Source organism: Protomyctophum bolini (genome assembly GCF_963924005.1).
Source record: "Protomyctophum bolini genome assembly, chromosome: 16".
Taxonomy (NCBI): domain Eukaryota; kingdom Metazoa; phylum Chordata; class Actinopteri; order Myctophiformes; family Myctophidae; genus Protomyctophum; species Protomyctophum bolini.
In genome coordinates this window covers 9,043,412-9,061,075 of record NC_137877.1, presented here as the reverse complement: position 1 = coordinate 9,061,075, position 17,664 = coordinate 9,043,412, and the positions used below count along the sequence as shown (strand labels likewise).

At 44.2% G+C, this 17,664-nt stretch overlaps 1 protein-coding gene across 1 annotated transcript in view; it reads left to right on the top strand.

Annotated features, from left to right (window-relative positions):
- The window catches only part of nalcn (sodium leak channel, non-selective), a 106,294-nt gene that overhangs the window by 70,715 nt on the left and 17,915 nt on the right, over window positions 1-17,664 (top strand). Inside the window, exons 15-25 of the mRNA XM_080785497.1 lie at window positions 7,829-7,965; window positions 8,985-9,126; window positions 9,879-9,952; window positions 11,607-11,708; window positions 11,844-11,913; window positions 12,044-12,135; window positions 12,603-12,725; window positions 13,755-13,811; window positions 14,433-14,553; window positions 15,613-15,744; window positions 16,484-16,651. Coding sequence (XP_080641623.1) covers window positions 7,829-7,965; window positions 8,985-9,126; window positions 9,879-9,952; window positions 11,607-11,708; window positions 11,844-11,913; window positions 12,044-12,135; window positions 12,603-12,725; window positions 13,755-13,811; window positions 14,433-14,553; window positions 15,613-15,744; window positions 16,484-16,651 — 1,218 coding nt within the window. The remainder of the gene's footprint in view (window positions 1-7,828; window positions 7,966-8,984; window positions 9,127-9,878; window positions 9,953-11,606; window positions 11,709-11,843; window positions 11,914-12,043; window positions 12,136-12,602; window positions 12,726-13,754; window positions 13,812-14,432; window positions 14,554-15,612; window positions 15,745-16,483; window positions 16,652-17,664) is intronic.

Below are 17,664 nucleotides of genomic sequence, written 5' to 3'. Positions count from 1 at the left end.
CAGCCAGAATGTTCCACCATTATTTATGAATTAACAGTGAAAGCCCCGTTCCTATACATTTTGTGTGATTGCAAACGCTGTGAGCACTTACTATGAGACCTAGCAGATCATGTCTGTCTGTGTGTGTGTGTCTGTCTGTCTGTCCCGCTTTTGTGCCCATATATGGAGCTGAGTGATTACGTCACCATGACTCAGCCATAACCATATAAGGAGTCCCCAAAGCAGCTATACGTCCAAAATCCAAATATGTACGAGCTGCGTTCGCTTCCCGCGTTTGCGCGTTTGCGCGTCTTAGCTTACGCATGTTTCATGATAAATGTTTTTATGTGATGTATTCCCATGCTTTTGTTCTTGCTTAATGTAAGTCGCTCTGGATTAAGAGCGTCTGCTAAATGCCTAAATTGTAAATTGTACTGGTTTATTGGACCAAAGCATTCATTTGGAGATTTAAGAGGAGAAGGAGAAAGGCGGCGGATGGAGGAGGAGAAGAGAGTGTTGAAGAGAGAAAGAAAATAGCATAGCCTTGAGAGATTCCCCTGGACAATGTGTTCTTATATCACTTGAATGTCACCTTCAGTTCACTGTTTCCACCGGAGGATTCTGACACTCCAGAGACACAACAAGAAGAGAAATTGCCACTGGGCTGTTTGCAAAATATACAATTAAAACGATTCACAGTGGGCCGCCCGCAGTTGCTTAATTCAAATTGAGAATGACTCAAAGTGGTGCAGTGCCTGTTCTGGGCATGGCCGCATGCATGGATCATCTTGACACTGCATTCCTTGGCGTCCCCCAAGCAATACACCTGCCAAGTGTGATGTCAGGATGTGTGGTTCGCAAGATATGCAAAGGACAGGCGGGCGGGCGGATGGACGGACACTAGCTCCCACCCAAAAACAAGAATGACACGTAGTGGGGTTCCATCTCCTTACAGTATGTGTGTAATCCTTTTGATTGAATTATCCAATCTGAACATATGTATAAATTCACAATCAGGAGCAGCATTTAGACCATATTACACATATAATATACCCCCCCCCCAGTATTGGTAGTATTGGTGTATATCCACAATAGCAAGTAGTCCAGCATCTACGTGCAGTATTTTGATGGAATTGTGCACTTGTACACGATAAAAGCATGAACTTTGGCACACATGCCATAAGGAACATTTTTGGCTATAGAGGGCCGCCGCAGATTTGTCCCGTGGTAACCATGGCAGCCATTTTCCAAATTTACCACATTTTCCAAGAGCTGTTATCTATCCAAAAGTGCACCGAAAAATGTCTGTCATTCTGTCTGTCCTTCTGTCTGTAGCCTACACTTCCTTAACCCATTCTGTCCGGGAACCCATTTTGGTGTTGGCATCATGTTATGCTTTAGCTATTTAAAAATAGCAGATCTACAAGCTCATAGCGCGCCACCGAGTGGCGCGCTACGAGCTTGTAGGTCTGCTATTTTAGAAAAATCGAAGAGCGACTGACATTTTTAGAATCTGATCTCAGGTCAGAATGGGTTAATCAGACCAGTGTGTGTCCAGTGGAAACATCGTATGAATCTGATCTCAGGTCAGAATGGGTTAACCTGACTCCGCCAGATGGGGTACAGTACAGAGTACTCTCTATACTGCCCCATCTGGTGTACATAATTTGCTGTTGAAGTGTTCATTATATTCAGAACGGGTGAGGACTATAGTTTGACCAATTCAGGTTCTAGACTACCCATTATTACCGTGCGTTTGGTCCCAGGTTAAGCAAGGTGAGCCTTTGTGTTGTGAGGTATCTGAGGTGTGGTTCAGTAACGTGGTCTGGGGAGTACATGTACTTCCCGAGCACGGCTCATTGCCCAGCTAATGAGAGCAAGGGGGAGACCCCCCCCCTTCTTCCTCCCCCATTGGTCCAGTGGCTGGCCCGGAGTCCAACCAACAATGAAAAATGAAGGGAGGCATCTTGGCATGTTTGTGCGTTGTTGGCACCCAAATGCACTTGGTGTTGCTGTTCCGCTGCATTTCAGTAAACACATAAACACACACTTTGATACTTTTCCTTGATACTTTTGCTTGTTCTACGATCACACAACACACACAGAGCAGAGCGGGATAGCTGTAGTCGAGAGAACAGCAGGTTTCAGTGTTTGCATGGTTGAAATTGTGTTGAATTAATGTCCTCCCACCAGCTCCATATCTCGGCGCCGGTGGGCAGCATGAGTTCCGTGGGCGACCATTCATCAGATCCCCATTGTCTCATTGTCCATTCTGACAGATATCACACATTATATTATTCACACGCCTCCGAGGCACTTTTTCGGAGGACTCGTTAACTCGCCAGTATATAGCAGTAGAGTGTTGCATTCACACTCAATGCAATAGTCAATACTCACTTTGATAAAAAGGCTTTCACAGCTAAAATGATTCGGCTTTGATAACGCCATCCAGGGCACATTCAAAAAACCCTTCTTCAGATCAAATGCTCTCTGGAATTCCTTCTTCCCCCCACATTGTTACCTCTCTGGCTCTGCAGGTTATTTGCCGACAACAGCAAGATAATTTGTGAAAGCGTTATGGTACTGACAGCCCAGCCTTCCCAAAGGCTTTTCATACACCCTGGTGGAATCAGTGAAGGATGCAGCTGCCTCACAAAAAGAACCCATAGTGCCGCGTTACACAACCGATACTAAGTGGCGTCTGCCTTCCAAGATGGACAGAAGTGGTTTTGTCATTCTGCCAATTCAGCATGCCTGTCTGCCAGGTATCCCCCGTCCGTTGCAAGAGAGAGAGCTCCCCCCTGGCAGCAGCTCTGAATGTTCACATCTAAACACATGATTGAGACGGGTGACTTAACAATAATGTAAATGGAATGTTTTCCGCATGTTGCTTTTGTCAATAATAGTTCTAAAACGGTGACTTCTCTGTTAGTTTTTTTCAGCCTGGCGTTCACTCTCACACATGAGATTCCTTTTTTTGCTTAATATTTCCTCATTTAACCCATTTTGGGGCCGGAACCCCTTTTGGTGTTAGCATTATGTTATGCTTTAGCTATTGAAAAATAGCAGATCTACAAGCTCGTAGCGCTACGAGCTTGTAGGTCTGCTATTTTTGAAGAATCGTGAAAAGTGACATGAAAGTGTTTGAGAACGACTGACAGAAAAACATAGCTTTTTCAAGAAAACAGTCAGGATTTAGAAAACATTTGCAGAATCGTTCCCAGGTCAAAATGGGTTAAAGATGTATTGATACAGAGATCATTTATTTCTGTATGTGTCATATATACACACATTATTAGACCCACCCATATTATTAGGATCCTCAATGACGCAAGGCAAGGTAGCTGTTCTTTTATACCGAAGACCAGCACAGGTGCTCAATCTGCACCTCTGGTCCCTGGCTAACAAAGCTCTGGAATCCCTTAATGTAAATCTCCCAGCTCAACCAAGCTTGAAATTGGTCTGTATTGGGAGAAGAAAGCCCAGGCCTGACACCTGAATGGCTCCGAAGGCAAAACACATTAGTCTCAGCCCCGCTGCTATGGGCGGCGGTGGAAGTACTCCCCAACCCAGTACTTGAGTCAAAGTATAGATACTCCTGCATGGTCAAATATTACTATTATATTAGAAAGAAAGCTGTTACATTTGTACTTGCTTACTGGGAGTACTTGCTTCTGAAAAATAGTTTCCAAAGTACATGCTATTAAAGGTCAGAATGGGTTAATGATATCAGCTGTGGAGTGCACCGCTCCACAGGCTGGGAGCGCCTGTTGGCTAACTCCACCACCTCTCCCCCTCTCATGCAAGAAAGTGTGAATAGCCTCAACACCAACTTTGATGAGGCAGCATTGCTTTGTTTTCAAAATGTATGGTTTTCTGAATCTCCGGAAAGAAATATATTTTTCATTTCCTGAAAAATGAACATTTTGGAGTTAGGTGGTTTATTCCCGACAGCAGAGATATGTAATCTTCCCTTATAGGAATGTAGTAGAGTGAAAGTCATACTGTAAGTATCCACACATACAAATTCTCAAGTAAAGCCTACATAAAATCACACACGGATAGAATGTACTAAAAGTACAGTAAGTACTTTAGTACTGCAAGTAAATGCACTTTGTGACTGTCCACCACTGCTGCTAGGCTACACTGCTTGAGCTATATGGCAGTCTTTGATTTATTAACCACTCACACTAATACAAAGAAACATGACATGTTTTCTCTCGTGCACATGCAAATTATGCACACTTGCGTGTGTACAGTATAATATGAACAGACTCTCAAAATTCAAAGAAAAGCATGCCATTATTTCACGCACACACACACACACACACACACACACACACACGCTTGCAAAGGCAGAAACACACTGTACTCACAGTCTCGCACCACGGTTTTAAACATTGCTGTGCTTCCACATCATTATGCTGTTCATATCTGTCCAGTTTTCCTTCATAAGAAAGTGATTCCTCCCCGTTTTGAAATTACCTAAAGCCGTAAAGTAATCAATAGCGAGTGGCTTGCGCTCTATACCCTTAAGCTCTTACTAATACATGTGTGTATTATCGATCCCAGCATATCGACGAGGCTTTAGGGCCCTGATGATACCTTTAGCAGATACAGGTTCATAGGGACAACGTCGTGCTGTGCCCCCGCTCGCTGTGCAAACAACGTTACATAATATCAATACTCAAGGGACTGTATTACATTTGGACTGCCGCCGACTGCCCCGCTATCTCCCATAATTACAGTCTATATCTCAGGACATTAACGGCCCCAAGGCGTGACAGACATGCACTTACCTATGGGGGGGGGGGGGGGGGGGGGGGCTACTAAATGATCCCACGGTCGAGTGGATAAAAGTTTTGTATTCCGACGGTAAATCGAAATTAAATTCATTCTCATGGCATGTGGCTTCCCAGAAACCCATACAGTATAAATGAAGGGATAGATAAACTGCACTGAAATAATAAGTTAAGTGTTATAGAGACACTGTCTACTTTGTTCATTAGAGGGAGAGAGAGCGGGGGATAAGGGAACAGGGAAGCAGTTCACAAGAATGTGACAGTGTGATCGGGGCAGGCCTAACACCGAGTGGCATCGGATGGGTTACAGTGTTCATTAACGGAGACAGGGATGAGAGGGAGAGAGAGAGAAAGTGAGCATGAAGCAAACCAACCATGAGAGAAATGCAGAGAAAGAAAGTGTGATAGAGAGAGCCCCACCCCACCCCCCGCCGCCGCCTCTGGGTTATGGTAGCCTACTGTAAGCTTAACCCATTCTGAACGGGAACCCCTTTTGGTGTTAGCATCATGCTATGCTTTAGCTATTGAAAAACAGCAGATCTACAAGCTCATAGCGCGCCACCGAGTGGCGCGCTACGAGCTTGTAGGTCTGCTGTTTTTGAAAAATCGAAGAACGACTGACATTTTTATATCAGGTCAGAATGGGTTAATCAGACCAGTGTGTGTCCAGTGGAAACCTCGTATGAATCTGATCTCAGGTCAGAATGGGTTAACAGTAATGGGATACTGCTGCAGAGAAAGGCTGCTGAGCCGTATACTGTACATCTCTCGCTGACTTGGCCTCAGTTGATTAGGGCCCCGCGGGACAGGCAGGGTCGGTGGACGTTATCGGCGCACTGTGTGGTTGGGTGTGTTTTTGTGGGTGTGCACTGTGCAGTGCACATGTACGCGTGTGTCCGGGAGGTTGATATGATACGATATGATATAGTACTTTATTGTCAGCTTGCACTGAAATTCGTTTTGCGACCCAGTGCGGCCTTGTATGCAACACGCATACACGTTTGAGTTGATTGATGAACAAAAGACCTCTTCAGTCTGACCTTATTGTATGCGCTGGAACACCATATCTCCTTCCTGAAGGCAGCGACCCATACTCTCCATACAAGACATGGCTAGTATTAGAGGTGATACCTTTTGACTTGAGCGCGGTGGTTGTGGTGGGGCATTCAATTCAACATACAAACGTCAAGCTATGCCGTTTGAGATGACTTCAGCACTTTTTCTGCAGCAAAGTTTCCTCCAGCAAACTGCGCCGTTGGAGGAGAAGCCTCACTTTATATTCTGTCTCTGACCTTATGCCAAAGAGGTCGCCTCAACTCTTTTTTCTGGAATTATTTTATAGAGAAATGTCGCAGTAGAAGAGAAGATGAAAAGATGTTTTATTAACTTTCCTATAGTCACGTTAGCCTCACTGATTCCACTTAGACTGCTGCATCCCAAGCTATCCCAACTCTACTAGTTTTAATACCTGCAATCTCCTCCACAACTTTGTTTCATAATGTCAATGTTAGAAAGCCAGTTTTCTGCCATTTCTTTTTTCTAACTGTCTCCTTGCCTATACTGCACTCTACTTGCCTCTTCTCCTCTCTGTATGCAGAGAGGAGAAGACAGAAAAGCCTGTCTGGGGAAAAGGTGGACGACGTAATTCCAATTTTCACATCTATCATCTGCTCGAGGCAGATGAAATCCACATAGCCTTCATGTTTGTTTGCTATAAGGGAATGGATAGGGAGATTATCGTTTGTCCTTTGTCATGCCCCCTCACACACCCTGCACGTGCGCACGCACACGCGCACAGATGCGCACACACACACACACACACACACACACACACACACACACACACACACACACACACACACAGAAATGGAGGGGATACATTGGTAGATGCACAAATAGACCGAGTGAGACCCATTATCCCTTAAAAACAGAAGGGTGCTTTCAGACAGTCAGGAACTAAGGGAGTCAGACAACCAGGAATAGAAATACCAGTGTGCAGCACACACACACACACACACACACACACACACACACACACACACAGAGACAGACAGACATGCACACGTGCACAGATGTACGCACACACACATAGAAATGGATGGGATACATTGGTAGATGCACAAGCAGACAAACAGACGGAGTGACGGAGAGAGAGAGAGACACGGCCCAATCAATATGGCGGACCGCGGGGTCGCCTGCTCTTTATGATAAGCCCTCGTTCGTTCACCGTCTGGGCCCAGAACTCGGTTCACCTCCTGGCCTAATCTGAATCGCATTATCAGGGTTATCTCCCAAGGCCTCCCAGAAAGAGAATGCATGCCAGGAAATATTCATCCGCCCACACACCCCTTCCTACTAGATCTTATTAAACATAAACAATTGGTTTAATTTGCTCTGCCAGGTCACCGCCCCACGCCAGTCTGTGCTAGCTTTCCCCCGGCCTGCAATGCATGCATATTATTTCTAACCATTTACTTGTTTTTTTTTTTTTTTGCATTAACCATTCCAGCATAATCTGTTCTTTTCTTCCCTCCTTTTGTTGCATCCTTCATCCTTCTTTTATGAAAGTAAGTGGGACCTCAGGACTGTCTTGTCTGTGCTGTAGTGTGCTGTGTGTGTTGCTGTAGGTAAGTGTGTTGCTGCCATCCTCAGGCCAACCCTATGTCTGCGTCCCCCCAAAGCATCAGTCAAAGATCTGTTCTGGCTGTGTTTCCTGGAGAGCACACACACGCACACATCCGCACACATGCACACGCACATGCACGCACACACAGCTCCAAGGTCATCGTCTTACAACTCTCCCAGTTACCAGCCCTGACTTTTCTACACCTATACTTTACCTGTATTCTTTTCTCCCTCCCCACACCTGCAACATGTTTACTTGAGTCTTTTTGGCCTATTGTGTAGTGTTGTACATTAACTAATTCATATGCTCTTTCTTTCTTTCTTTCTTTCTTTCTTTCTTTCTTTCTTTCTTTCTTTCTTTCTTTCTTTCTTTCTTTCTTTCTTTCTTTCTTTCTTTCTTTCTTTCTTTCTCATATGTTTAGCTGAAGCAAAGTGAAGCAAATGCTGACACCAAAGAAAAGCTTCCTCTCAGACTCCGTATCTTTGAGAAGTTCCCCAACAGACCACAAATGGTCAAGGTCTCCAAGCTCCCATCTGACTTCACTGTACCCAGGATCAGGTAAGTAGCCACACAGGCATACAGTGCCGACATACAGTGCCGCCCGGGAAAGCAAAGTCTTTGCTTTCCGGGGGGGGAGTATGATTGCAAAGCTGAAACTTAGAGGAATTGACGGAAGGGTCACCACCAGGAGAGTGTAGCCTGCGGCCTAATTTGACTCAACACGGGGAAGCTCACCCAGTCCGGTACTTCTACAGATCGCTGTAAAAGTCTCTGAGATCATTATCTCTTAGCCTTGCACTGAGCGAGCAGCAACACACTGCGTGTGTTCAGAATGAAGATGAGAAAATGGTGTCCGACTTGTCCGAGGTAGATCGAAACCATCAATATGTTCGAGGGGGTGGTCTTATCATTTCGATATGATGCAGTGATGATTAGCATGCAGAGCTGAAGTGTGTCCCACTTCAGAGGATCACATTTTAGAGGCTGATTAGTGCACAGCTGGGGCCTTCAACCCCCACAGACATCCTAGTCCACATACAGCAGCCCATCTGCTGCGGCTTCAGCAGCCCCAGCTAAGCTTAACCCATTCTGACCTGAGATCAGATTCATACGAGGTTTCCACTGGACACACACTGGTCTGATTAACCCATTCTGACCTGAGATCAGATTCTAAAAATGTCAGTCGCTCTTCGATTTTTCAATAGCTAAAGCATAACATGATGCTAACACCAAAATGCGTTCCCGTTCAGAATGGGTTAAACCTGGGAGTAGTTATGACTGTTACTGTATGGGGCACAGGTCTAGTGTTTCGTCTGGGATGTGAAAAACAAAACAAAACAAATTACCCTGATCACACAAACCTTGAACTTCGCTTTGTGATGTATTGCTGTCAGCACAGCAAGCTTATACTGACACTGTAAAGTGGCACGTTTTCTAGCCTGTACATATTATTGGCGGTGTCTGTACTGTAGGTATGTCGGCACAAATTGGTTGATTTGTGTGTTTGCGTGTGTGTGTGTGTGTGTGTGTGTGTGTGTGTGTGTGTGCGTGCGTGCGCGTGCGTGCGTGCGTTCCAGGGAAAGCTTTATGAAGCAGTTTATTGATCGTCAACAGCAGGACACTAGCTGTCTGTTCCGCCGTCTCCCATCGGCCTCATCATCCTCGTGCGACCACTCCAAACGCTCGGCTATTGAAGACAACAAGTACATCGACCAGAAGGTACATTTCATGTGTATCTATTAGAGAAGTCAGTATTGGCCCTTATTTGTCATATCGGGTCATATCGGTATCGGCGAATATGCCAGTCTAAAGGTCATTACACGCTGGCGAATTGGCGACGCGATATATTCGTGCGAATAATTCGCATTTAAAAAAACAAACAATTGAAGTCCATGCAAGCTTCCAAAACAGTGGCGAATGTGCAAAAATGCGACCGTTTTCGCCCTTTATTTGTTCGTGTCGTATTTTGCCGAGATTCGCAGGTCGAACTGCAACATGCAATATTTCGCATTTTCAGATCGCTTATTCGCATCGCGTCGCTAATTCGCCAGTGTGTAATGACCTTTACCAGCGATCCGACACAGTGGGTAAGGGGTCGACACTATGGCAGGTAAATAAAATGTTGGGGCATGTGGAGTTTGCTTTCGAGTTGCCCCAAACCGCAAGTGCACATTTGAGTGACGAGTCTGCTATAAACACAACACGAGATATATATATATATATATATATATATATATATATAGCTAGATAGCTATAAACACAACACTGGTAATCGGTATGCAGTATTGGTATCGGCTAACACAGAAAATGAGGTATCGGGATCGGATCGGAAGTGAAAAATGTGTATCTGGACAACCCTAATATATATATATATATATATATATAATGAATGAGAAACGGTAGCAAAAACCAAAATGTACTTACACAGTGTTCATTTAGTTGATCCTTGTAACAAATGTGTTGTTTATTAGCTCCGCAGGTCAATATTCAGCATACGCGCACGCAATCTCCTGGAAAAAGAGAACACCGTCAATAAAATCCTGCGGTAAGACTACATCCAATCTTCACTCCAAACATATATATACTGGTGTCATGGTTGTTGTGCTTTTGTTTTATTAGGTGGGCGGCCAGGAGAGCTGTATGATGTTCTAGATCTAGACTGATCAGTATTCTTAGAGGTCCACTTTGCAGTTATTTTTCTTTTTTTCCCCAAGATATTTCATTGGGCTTTTCTGCTTTTATTGATATTATAAAGTAGAGAATGACAGGAAACAGGCAGAGAGAGAGAGAGAGAGAGACGGGGAGTGACACGCAGCAAATCTCTTACAGACATCACACACACTCGCCCACTTCAGACTCATTTGTCGGTACGATTAAGCAAAATGGATAATTTGCTGTTTGGCACGGAGACGCTGGCACTGACTGCAGATTAGCTTGACTGCACCGTGTCCAATCTGGTTCTCATCAACCCTTCATTCGTCTAATCTGAACGACAGCTCCGTTGAGTCACCTGGCCCTGTCTCAGTCACACACACGCACGCACATGGCACGCGCATGTACATGCACATCCACATCACCACACACGCACGGTCGCACACACACACACACACACACACACACACACACGCGCACACACAATGCCATCAATCATGCATGGATGCTCAATGCCAATAAACAACACAATCAACACGAGTATATCCATAAATAAGTCACACGACACAGCGATCTCCTCACAAACAGCTTGGTTCTGCTACGACGTGTTGTTTTCCTGTGTTTCTTACACACGCACGCATGTACGCATGATATATGCCTGCCTACATTTGCCTATACTTGCGTATAGGCAGGCGAGAATATATATTGAAAGATTGTACGATTTTTCAAAAATAGCAGACCTACAAGCTCGTAGCGCGCCACTCGGTGGCGCGCTACGAGCTTGTAGATCTGCTATTTCTTTTACAGTTCTGCATACAGAAGGCCAAAATGGTTTGTTTTGGTTTGTGACGGTCAACCATGGTGTGTTCTGTCATTAGGAATGTGGAGGTAATTAGGTAATGTGGAGCTTATTTGTTTCCGTATAGTGTGAGCTGGCTTGATATGCAAGTACGTACATCCCCCCCCACAGCCATGATTTACAAACACCACTGGCACCTGGCCATAATTACGCTATTACGTACAGTATGTCACAGGGACTTAGCCCGTCTCCAGCCCTTGATGCTTAGTGCCAAGCAGGGGGGGGGGGGCACTGGATCCTAGAAGGGAAGAAAAAATGAGCACTCTCAATACAAAAAAATGCAGATTACCGTGTGCACGGCTCACAAATAATCACTATTGAAGAGAGAGATAGCCAGCACTCCAAAAGTCCATTAACGGTACATTTATTGCGTTTCGGGCGTGAAGTCTTCCTCGGCGTGTATCGATATACACGCTGAGGAAGGCTTTACGCCGATTGTGTTGTGATTGTCCGTTGCTGCACAATATGCAATAAATGTACCATTAAGGGCACTGGATCTTATTCTTTAGTATTATCCGGCCAAGGAAATTGAGCCCTGACCTCCCAATCTCAGAGCGGTCATTAGGAAGTAGTTATAGGTTCAATAAGAACATCAGGTTGACGTTTAGATCTATAGATGCCGTACATCGGATTGGGTTTTCATGATGTGTATAAGCTAGAGAAAACAGTGTGTTTGTGTGCCTTGCAGGGCCTGTACCAGACAGCGGATGCTCAGTGGATCTATTGAGGGCCAGCCTGCCAAGGAGCGCTCCATACTGAGTGTTCAGCACCACATCCGACAGGAACGCAGGTCTGAGACAAGCGGATCAAACATGCACATCCATACGCATTGACAACACACTTGTAGGCTCATCTCTCTCTTTCTCCCTCTCTTTTTATCCCTCTCTCTCTCTCTCTCTGTCTATCTTTGCCATTCATCTGGCAGGTCTCTGAGACACGGCTCTACCAGTCAGAGGATCAGCCGAGGAAAGTCACTGGAGACACTCACGCAGGATGTAAGCACGTGTGTGCACCACCCACCACGGTCACGAACATGTTACTGCAGTTTGCTTCGTAACGTCCAAGGTAATTCAATAGAGTTGGAGCATTGTGTAAAACACCAGTCTGTTCTCCTCCAAACTCTAGCACTCCAGTACAGTACGCTATCGCAACGCACAGAGAGAAGACAGCGAGATCAAGATGATCCAAGAGAAGAAGGAACAGGCCGAGATGAAACGGTGTGTGTGCACACCCACACACATGCTAATACAGTGTGAACTTATAATAGAAAAAAGTTTGCCAGCCGTGTTCAAGTCTCTACAGACTATTGTGTTATCATGTCAATTATGGTTTTATCGCGTTCAACGGTTCAAATGGCAACTTCTACGTTCTACACTCTTCAAAATCAATCAGTCTTTATTTAACCCATTTTGGGCTAAATAAATAATGCTAAGGTGTTATCATTATGTTATGCTTTAGCTATTGAAAAATAGCAGATCTACAAGCTCATTTTTTTTGAAAAATCGAAGAACGACTGACATAGAAACATAGCTTTTTTTTTAGAACCTGATCTCAGGTAAAAATGGGCTTAACGAATGTATCTAATTTCGTGTTTCATTTGAAGTTTCACAGTCACAGCGTAACGAAACATAAAGCATTTACACAGGGTTTATTGTGGCCCATGTTGTGTTTGTGTTCTGAGAAGGAAGGTCCAGGAGGAGGAGCTCAGGGAGAACCATCCGTACTTTGACAAGCCTCTGTTCATCGTGGGCCGAGAGCACCGCTTCAGGACCTTCTGCCGGACGGTGGTCCGCGCTCGCTTCAACGCGTAAGGAAGGACCGGGGCCTCCTCCCCCGATGATCCCTTTGATGTTGTTTTCGTCGACTAAAACTAAGACGAAAAATGTTCGTCGACTACCTATTTTTTTTCTTTTTTTTATAACTTTGTTTATTGGTTTTTTTCACAGGTGAATAAAATGTGACTAAAACTAAATGAAATTTCAGTCCAAAGACTATGACTAAACTAAAATAGAAATTTGCTGCCAAAAACAACACTGATGATCCCTTTTATATGTGCCGCTCACCTTAATTCAGCGCCACCTGGTGGTCACCAGTTTAGGCTCTGGTTGCCAATTCGCCCATTATAAAAAAAAATAAAGAAATTGTAATTCTATTATGCATGTAATCATGTGCATGTCATCACCTGTACCACCAGATTAGAGGGATTTTCTAAATATGGATTTTCCCCAAGGGACCACGTCTTGTCGTCCGTGGCATCCGGTCCATAACCCATTCTGAACGGGAACCCATTTTGGTGTTAGCATCATGTTATGCTTTAGCTATTGAAAAATAGCAGATCTACAAGCTCATAGCGCGCCACCGAGTGGCGCGCTACGAGCTTGTAGGTCTGCTATTTTTGAAGAATCGAAGAACGACTGACATTTTTAGAATCTGATCTCAGGTCAGAATGGGTTAATCAGACCAGTGTGTGTCCAGTGGAAACCTCGTATGAATCTGATCTCAGGTCAGAATGGGATAATTGGCAATTAGACGTCTTGTCATTTATGGCTCTTTAAACTGTTCCACTGAAAGTTTTACGTTATTTTCATTTTTTTAAATTTTATATATTATCCGTAACACACCGTATAGAGACATTATCGTAAACATACGAAAATAGCTAATCTACAGTAGTAGTAATCTACAGCGAGCGACACCATATTATGATGATGCGTATAACATGATTCATGAGTATAACATACTGTATGGCTTAAACTTAACATTTCTTATCGTACTACGTCAGCCAACATGCAACCGATGTTTGTACACTATAAACTCATGTATATTTCTATCTACTCAGGTCCAAAACAGACCCAATAACGGGTGCAATGAAGAACACCAAATACTACCAACTTTAGTAAGTGTGATGAATTGTCGATTCGTCCAAGGTCCACTACTTTGATCCATTCTTCCTAAAAAATCACTTATATGCTAGAATACTTTAGCCTGGCTAATAAGCCAGACTCAAATCACACTATCGTGTGGTATTTGAGTCTGGAGATGCTGTGTATGGATCTTGTTTCCCGGGGGGGGGGGGGCGGGTTCAAACATTTTCTCTTTGACGCAATTGGTCAGAGCTACTGTCAGTCAAAGGTCTCAAGCATTGAACGTCACTGTACCAAAGCCCGCCCATATTGCATACCGTGTCCCGATTGGCCACACCAGTTCTCTGGTGTAGGAAATGGGCGTACAATTGAGCCTCTCCAGACCGTAATCCGCCGGCAGGCAATTTTCTTTTGCCAACGGCTGATTCGGTCTGGCTTATTAGCCAGGCTAAGAATACTTTGGAGTTATGCAGGCTGGCTTGCTCTACTTAAAATTATAACGGCATTGGTGTGTTGCTCAGTCTGATTAGGCCACTGAAGGGTGTGTGTGTGTGTGTGTGTGTGTGTGTGTGTGTGTGTGTGTGTGTGTGTGTGTGTGTGTGGTTGTGTGTGTGTGTGTGTGGTTGTGTGGTTGTGTGTGTACGTTCCTGCAGTGATCTTCTGGGTCTGGTGACCTACCTGGACTGGGTGATGATTCTCGTGACGATTTGCTCCTGTATATCTATGTTGTTTGAGTCTCCTTTCACGAGGGTCATGCAGGCACCTTCATTACAGGTAATACGACTGGATGGACAGGCGGATGGATGGATACATTTATTTTATTTATTTGTACGTTTATTTGACAGGGACAATACAAAAAACAATGTATCAATTTGTAAAAACATGAAACCGTTGCAATGTATATGGGTTTGTAGCCAAGGCTAATTTGCAACCCCAGTCCCTGGTTAGACCTTTATAAAATTCTATACCTCCACCTAAAACAATCCTTTACAACATACCTATACTAAAACAATCCTTTACATACAAATACTAATACATCCAATACATAAATACAATAACAGTTTTAAAATGTGCCTAACACATTAGTATTCGCACCTCTGGCCCGATTTCAACCAGAGTTTGACTTCATCATTAAACATTTTTAGATCAGTTTGTCGTTTTATTTTAGTTGGTAGGGCATTCCACAGGTGTATCCCTTGTACTGAGTAAGAAGACTGACCAAATGTGGTGTTAGGCTTTGCTACCTTGAGGTTGCCGTTATTTGATGCATGAAAATTGATAGATGACCAATGTATTTATGTATAGCTCCAAAATAACGCACGCACATCCTCCAACTTCGGTGCTGAGCCAAACCGCAAGAGCAGCAAAAATATAAAGGGGGAAAAAAAGCTTGCTGCAAAAAAGACAAAAAGTAGAAGAAAAGTAGTTTTGTTTGCTGTCGCATGAAGTCCGGAGCGTCTTATGTGCGAGTTGCGATCTGCATATAATATAGTATGCATTAGGGCATTAAGCAACTAGTCGACCTTGTTGGTACTAGTTGACTAGTTGATAAGAAAAATCCCATTTATTTCACGATTTTGTAGACCTCAAGATCAGGTACTAGATTATAGTTATAGTCACCAATGTACACAGTTTTGTACAAATATTTATGAAAGAAAAATAACTTTTTTTAGTTAAACAACTAGTCGACTAGTAAACTATAGGCAACTAGTCAACAAGTAAAAATGACTAGAAGTGAATGCCCTAGTGTTCATATCCGATGAGAATACGAGATGAGAATGTCTCATTAAGCCATCACCATGACATTGTGAATGATGCTTTGTATGTTTACAGATCGGAGAGTACGTGTTTGTGATCTTCATGAGCCTCGAGCTCAATCTAAAGATAATGGCCGACGGTCTGTTCTTCACCCCGACGGCGGTCATCAGAGACTTTGGAGGAGTCATGGACATCTTCATTTACCTGGTGAGTTGTCCACAATCCTCCTGCAGTGCAAACGGGAACGTGAAGCATGCCAGGCTGCGGGTTCTGAAGTGTAATGTGTAATGAATTGTTCAGAGAGTGAGAGTGCTTTGATCTTAGACTTTTTTTTATTTTTATTACTAAATACACTATGGACAGTCTCCTAAAGGCAGATCAGACAGGGAATACAAGAGCGCTGCTTGATTACATTTGCGGGTTAATGAGCGCGTGTTGCAAAGCTCGTGAAGATCCCCTTTTAATGACCGTAAACAACTTAATTTGGTTCAGACTCGTCGCTCTCATTGTTTGTGTTCTGCCAGCGTTTCCTCTGCATCAGCGCCTTTCCAAAATAACCCCATTTTCCTGTGTGATTGTTATTTGCATATAAATGATGATTCAAACAGGGATTTGAGCCTGAGCTTGGCATCTTCTTGCTGTCTAGCCTCCGGGATAAGAGATGCATGGCTGCTCCCCCGGGTGTAGTTTAGATCGTGTCGCAGTGGCACTGCAAAAGAACAGTGCCGTCGCCCCGCATCTGTTTGATTTCGTTTTTGTTTGGCCTGATATTGGTTTGATGAGGCTATTTCTATAGTCTGCCAACGTGAGCAAATAACACTACACTTTAGCACCAGATGCTACATATTTACGGTAGAGGTTAAAAGGGACATTTGGGATTTTATTTGGCGACACTCATTATTTTCACGTCTTCTTTACCTTTGGGGATCTCCCTCCCATCCTGTAGGTGAGCCTGCTCTTCCTGTGCTGGCTGCCTCCCAACGTCCCACCAGAGTCGGGGGCTCAGCTGCTGATGATGCTGCGCTGCCTGCGACCGCTGCGGATCTTCAAGCTGGTCCCCCAAATGAGGAAGGTGGTGCGAGAGGTCCTCAAGGGCTTCAAGGAGATCTTCCTGGTCAGTGCAGACCTTCTCTGAACAAATGGAACTTGCATTCTACTGTGAAGCCAAGCATATGTGTAGCATGTGTATTGATGATCCTGTGTTCTCTAACATTACAGCTATCACCCCTGATGTCATTGTTGTTAATGAAAACCATAGGGAGGTGAAGCCTTTCTAACCAAAGTGCTAACTATCACCAGCAAGAGCGCAGACCATATCTCACAGTTAGGCTACAGATGTAAACTTTCAGTTCTTATCTTTGGTAGCCAAGGGCACGTGCACAAGTTGGTTGTGAGAGGCCTTCAAATCGCCTGCCTCTCTAAAAGGAGGGCCAAACAGTTAGCAATTAAGGTATACTGCTCAGTATCGGCTATTCTAGGAAGCAATTCAAATTGGAGCAGTCGTCATTTCCTTTTTCCATGATTGATGTCTGCTGTGTCTTAGTTAGTATGTCAACTGAGGCTGCACTCACACACATGTGTCTCGTGTCTGTTCTGGGGGGAGAGGGGGGAGAGAACAGCTCCAATTCATTTTCAATGGAAATTCACATGGTGTGAAGAGACAGCCTTGTCTGATGGCAGGGGGTGCCATGGACATAGAACACTATACAACATAGAATGTATAGCAAATACGTAAGGGATAATGTCTGGATAGCTGGTCATTGTTGGGAGATAAGATAATTCACTGACAGGGTGAGTAACCACCGACACGAAGCGTACATGGTTAATCACACTGAAGGTGAATTATATCCCAACAATGACCAGCTAGCCAGACATTATCCCACTTATTACACGGCTACTTACATAAAATAATAAATAGACAGTTGACAGTACACAAGGGGACTATAAGTAACATGGGTTTTATTTAGCATACAAAATATGTCCTTTAGTTCCTTTTAAAAGTTGTACCGGGCCTGTACCATTCGGCGCTGATGCGGAAGTGCGGATTGATATGAGCCGAGTGCTCTGAGGCAGGCACTTGATTAAAGCTGGCGTTGATTAGCCATCCTTATAGAGTGGAGCGGTCAT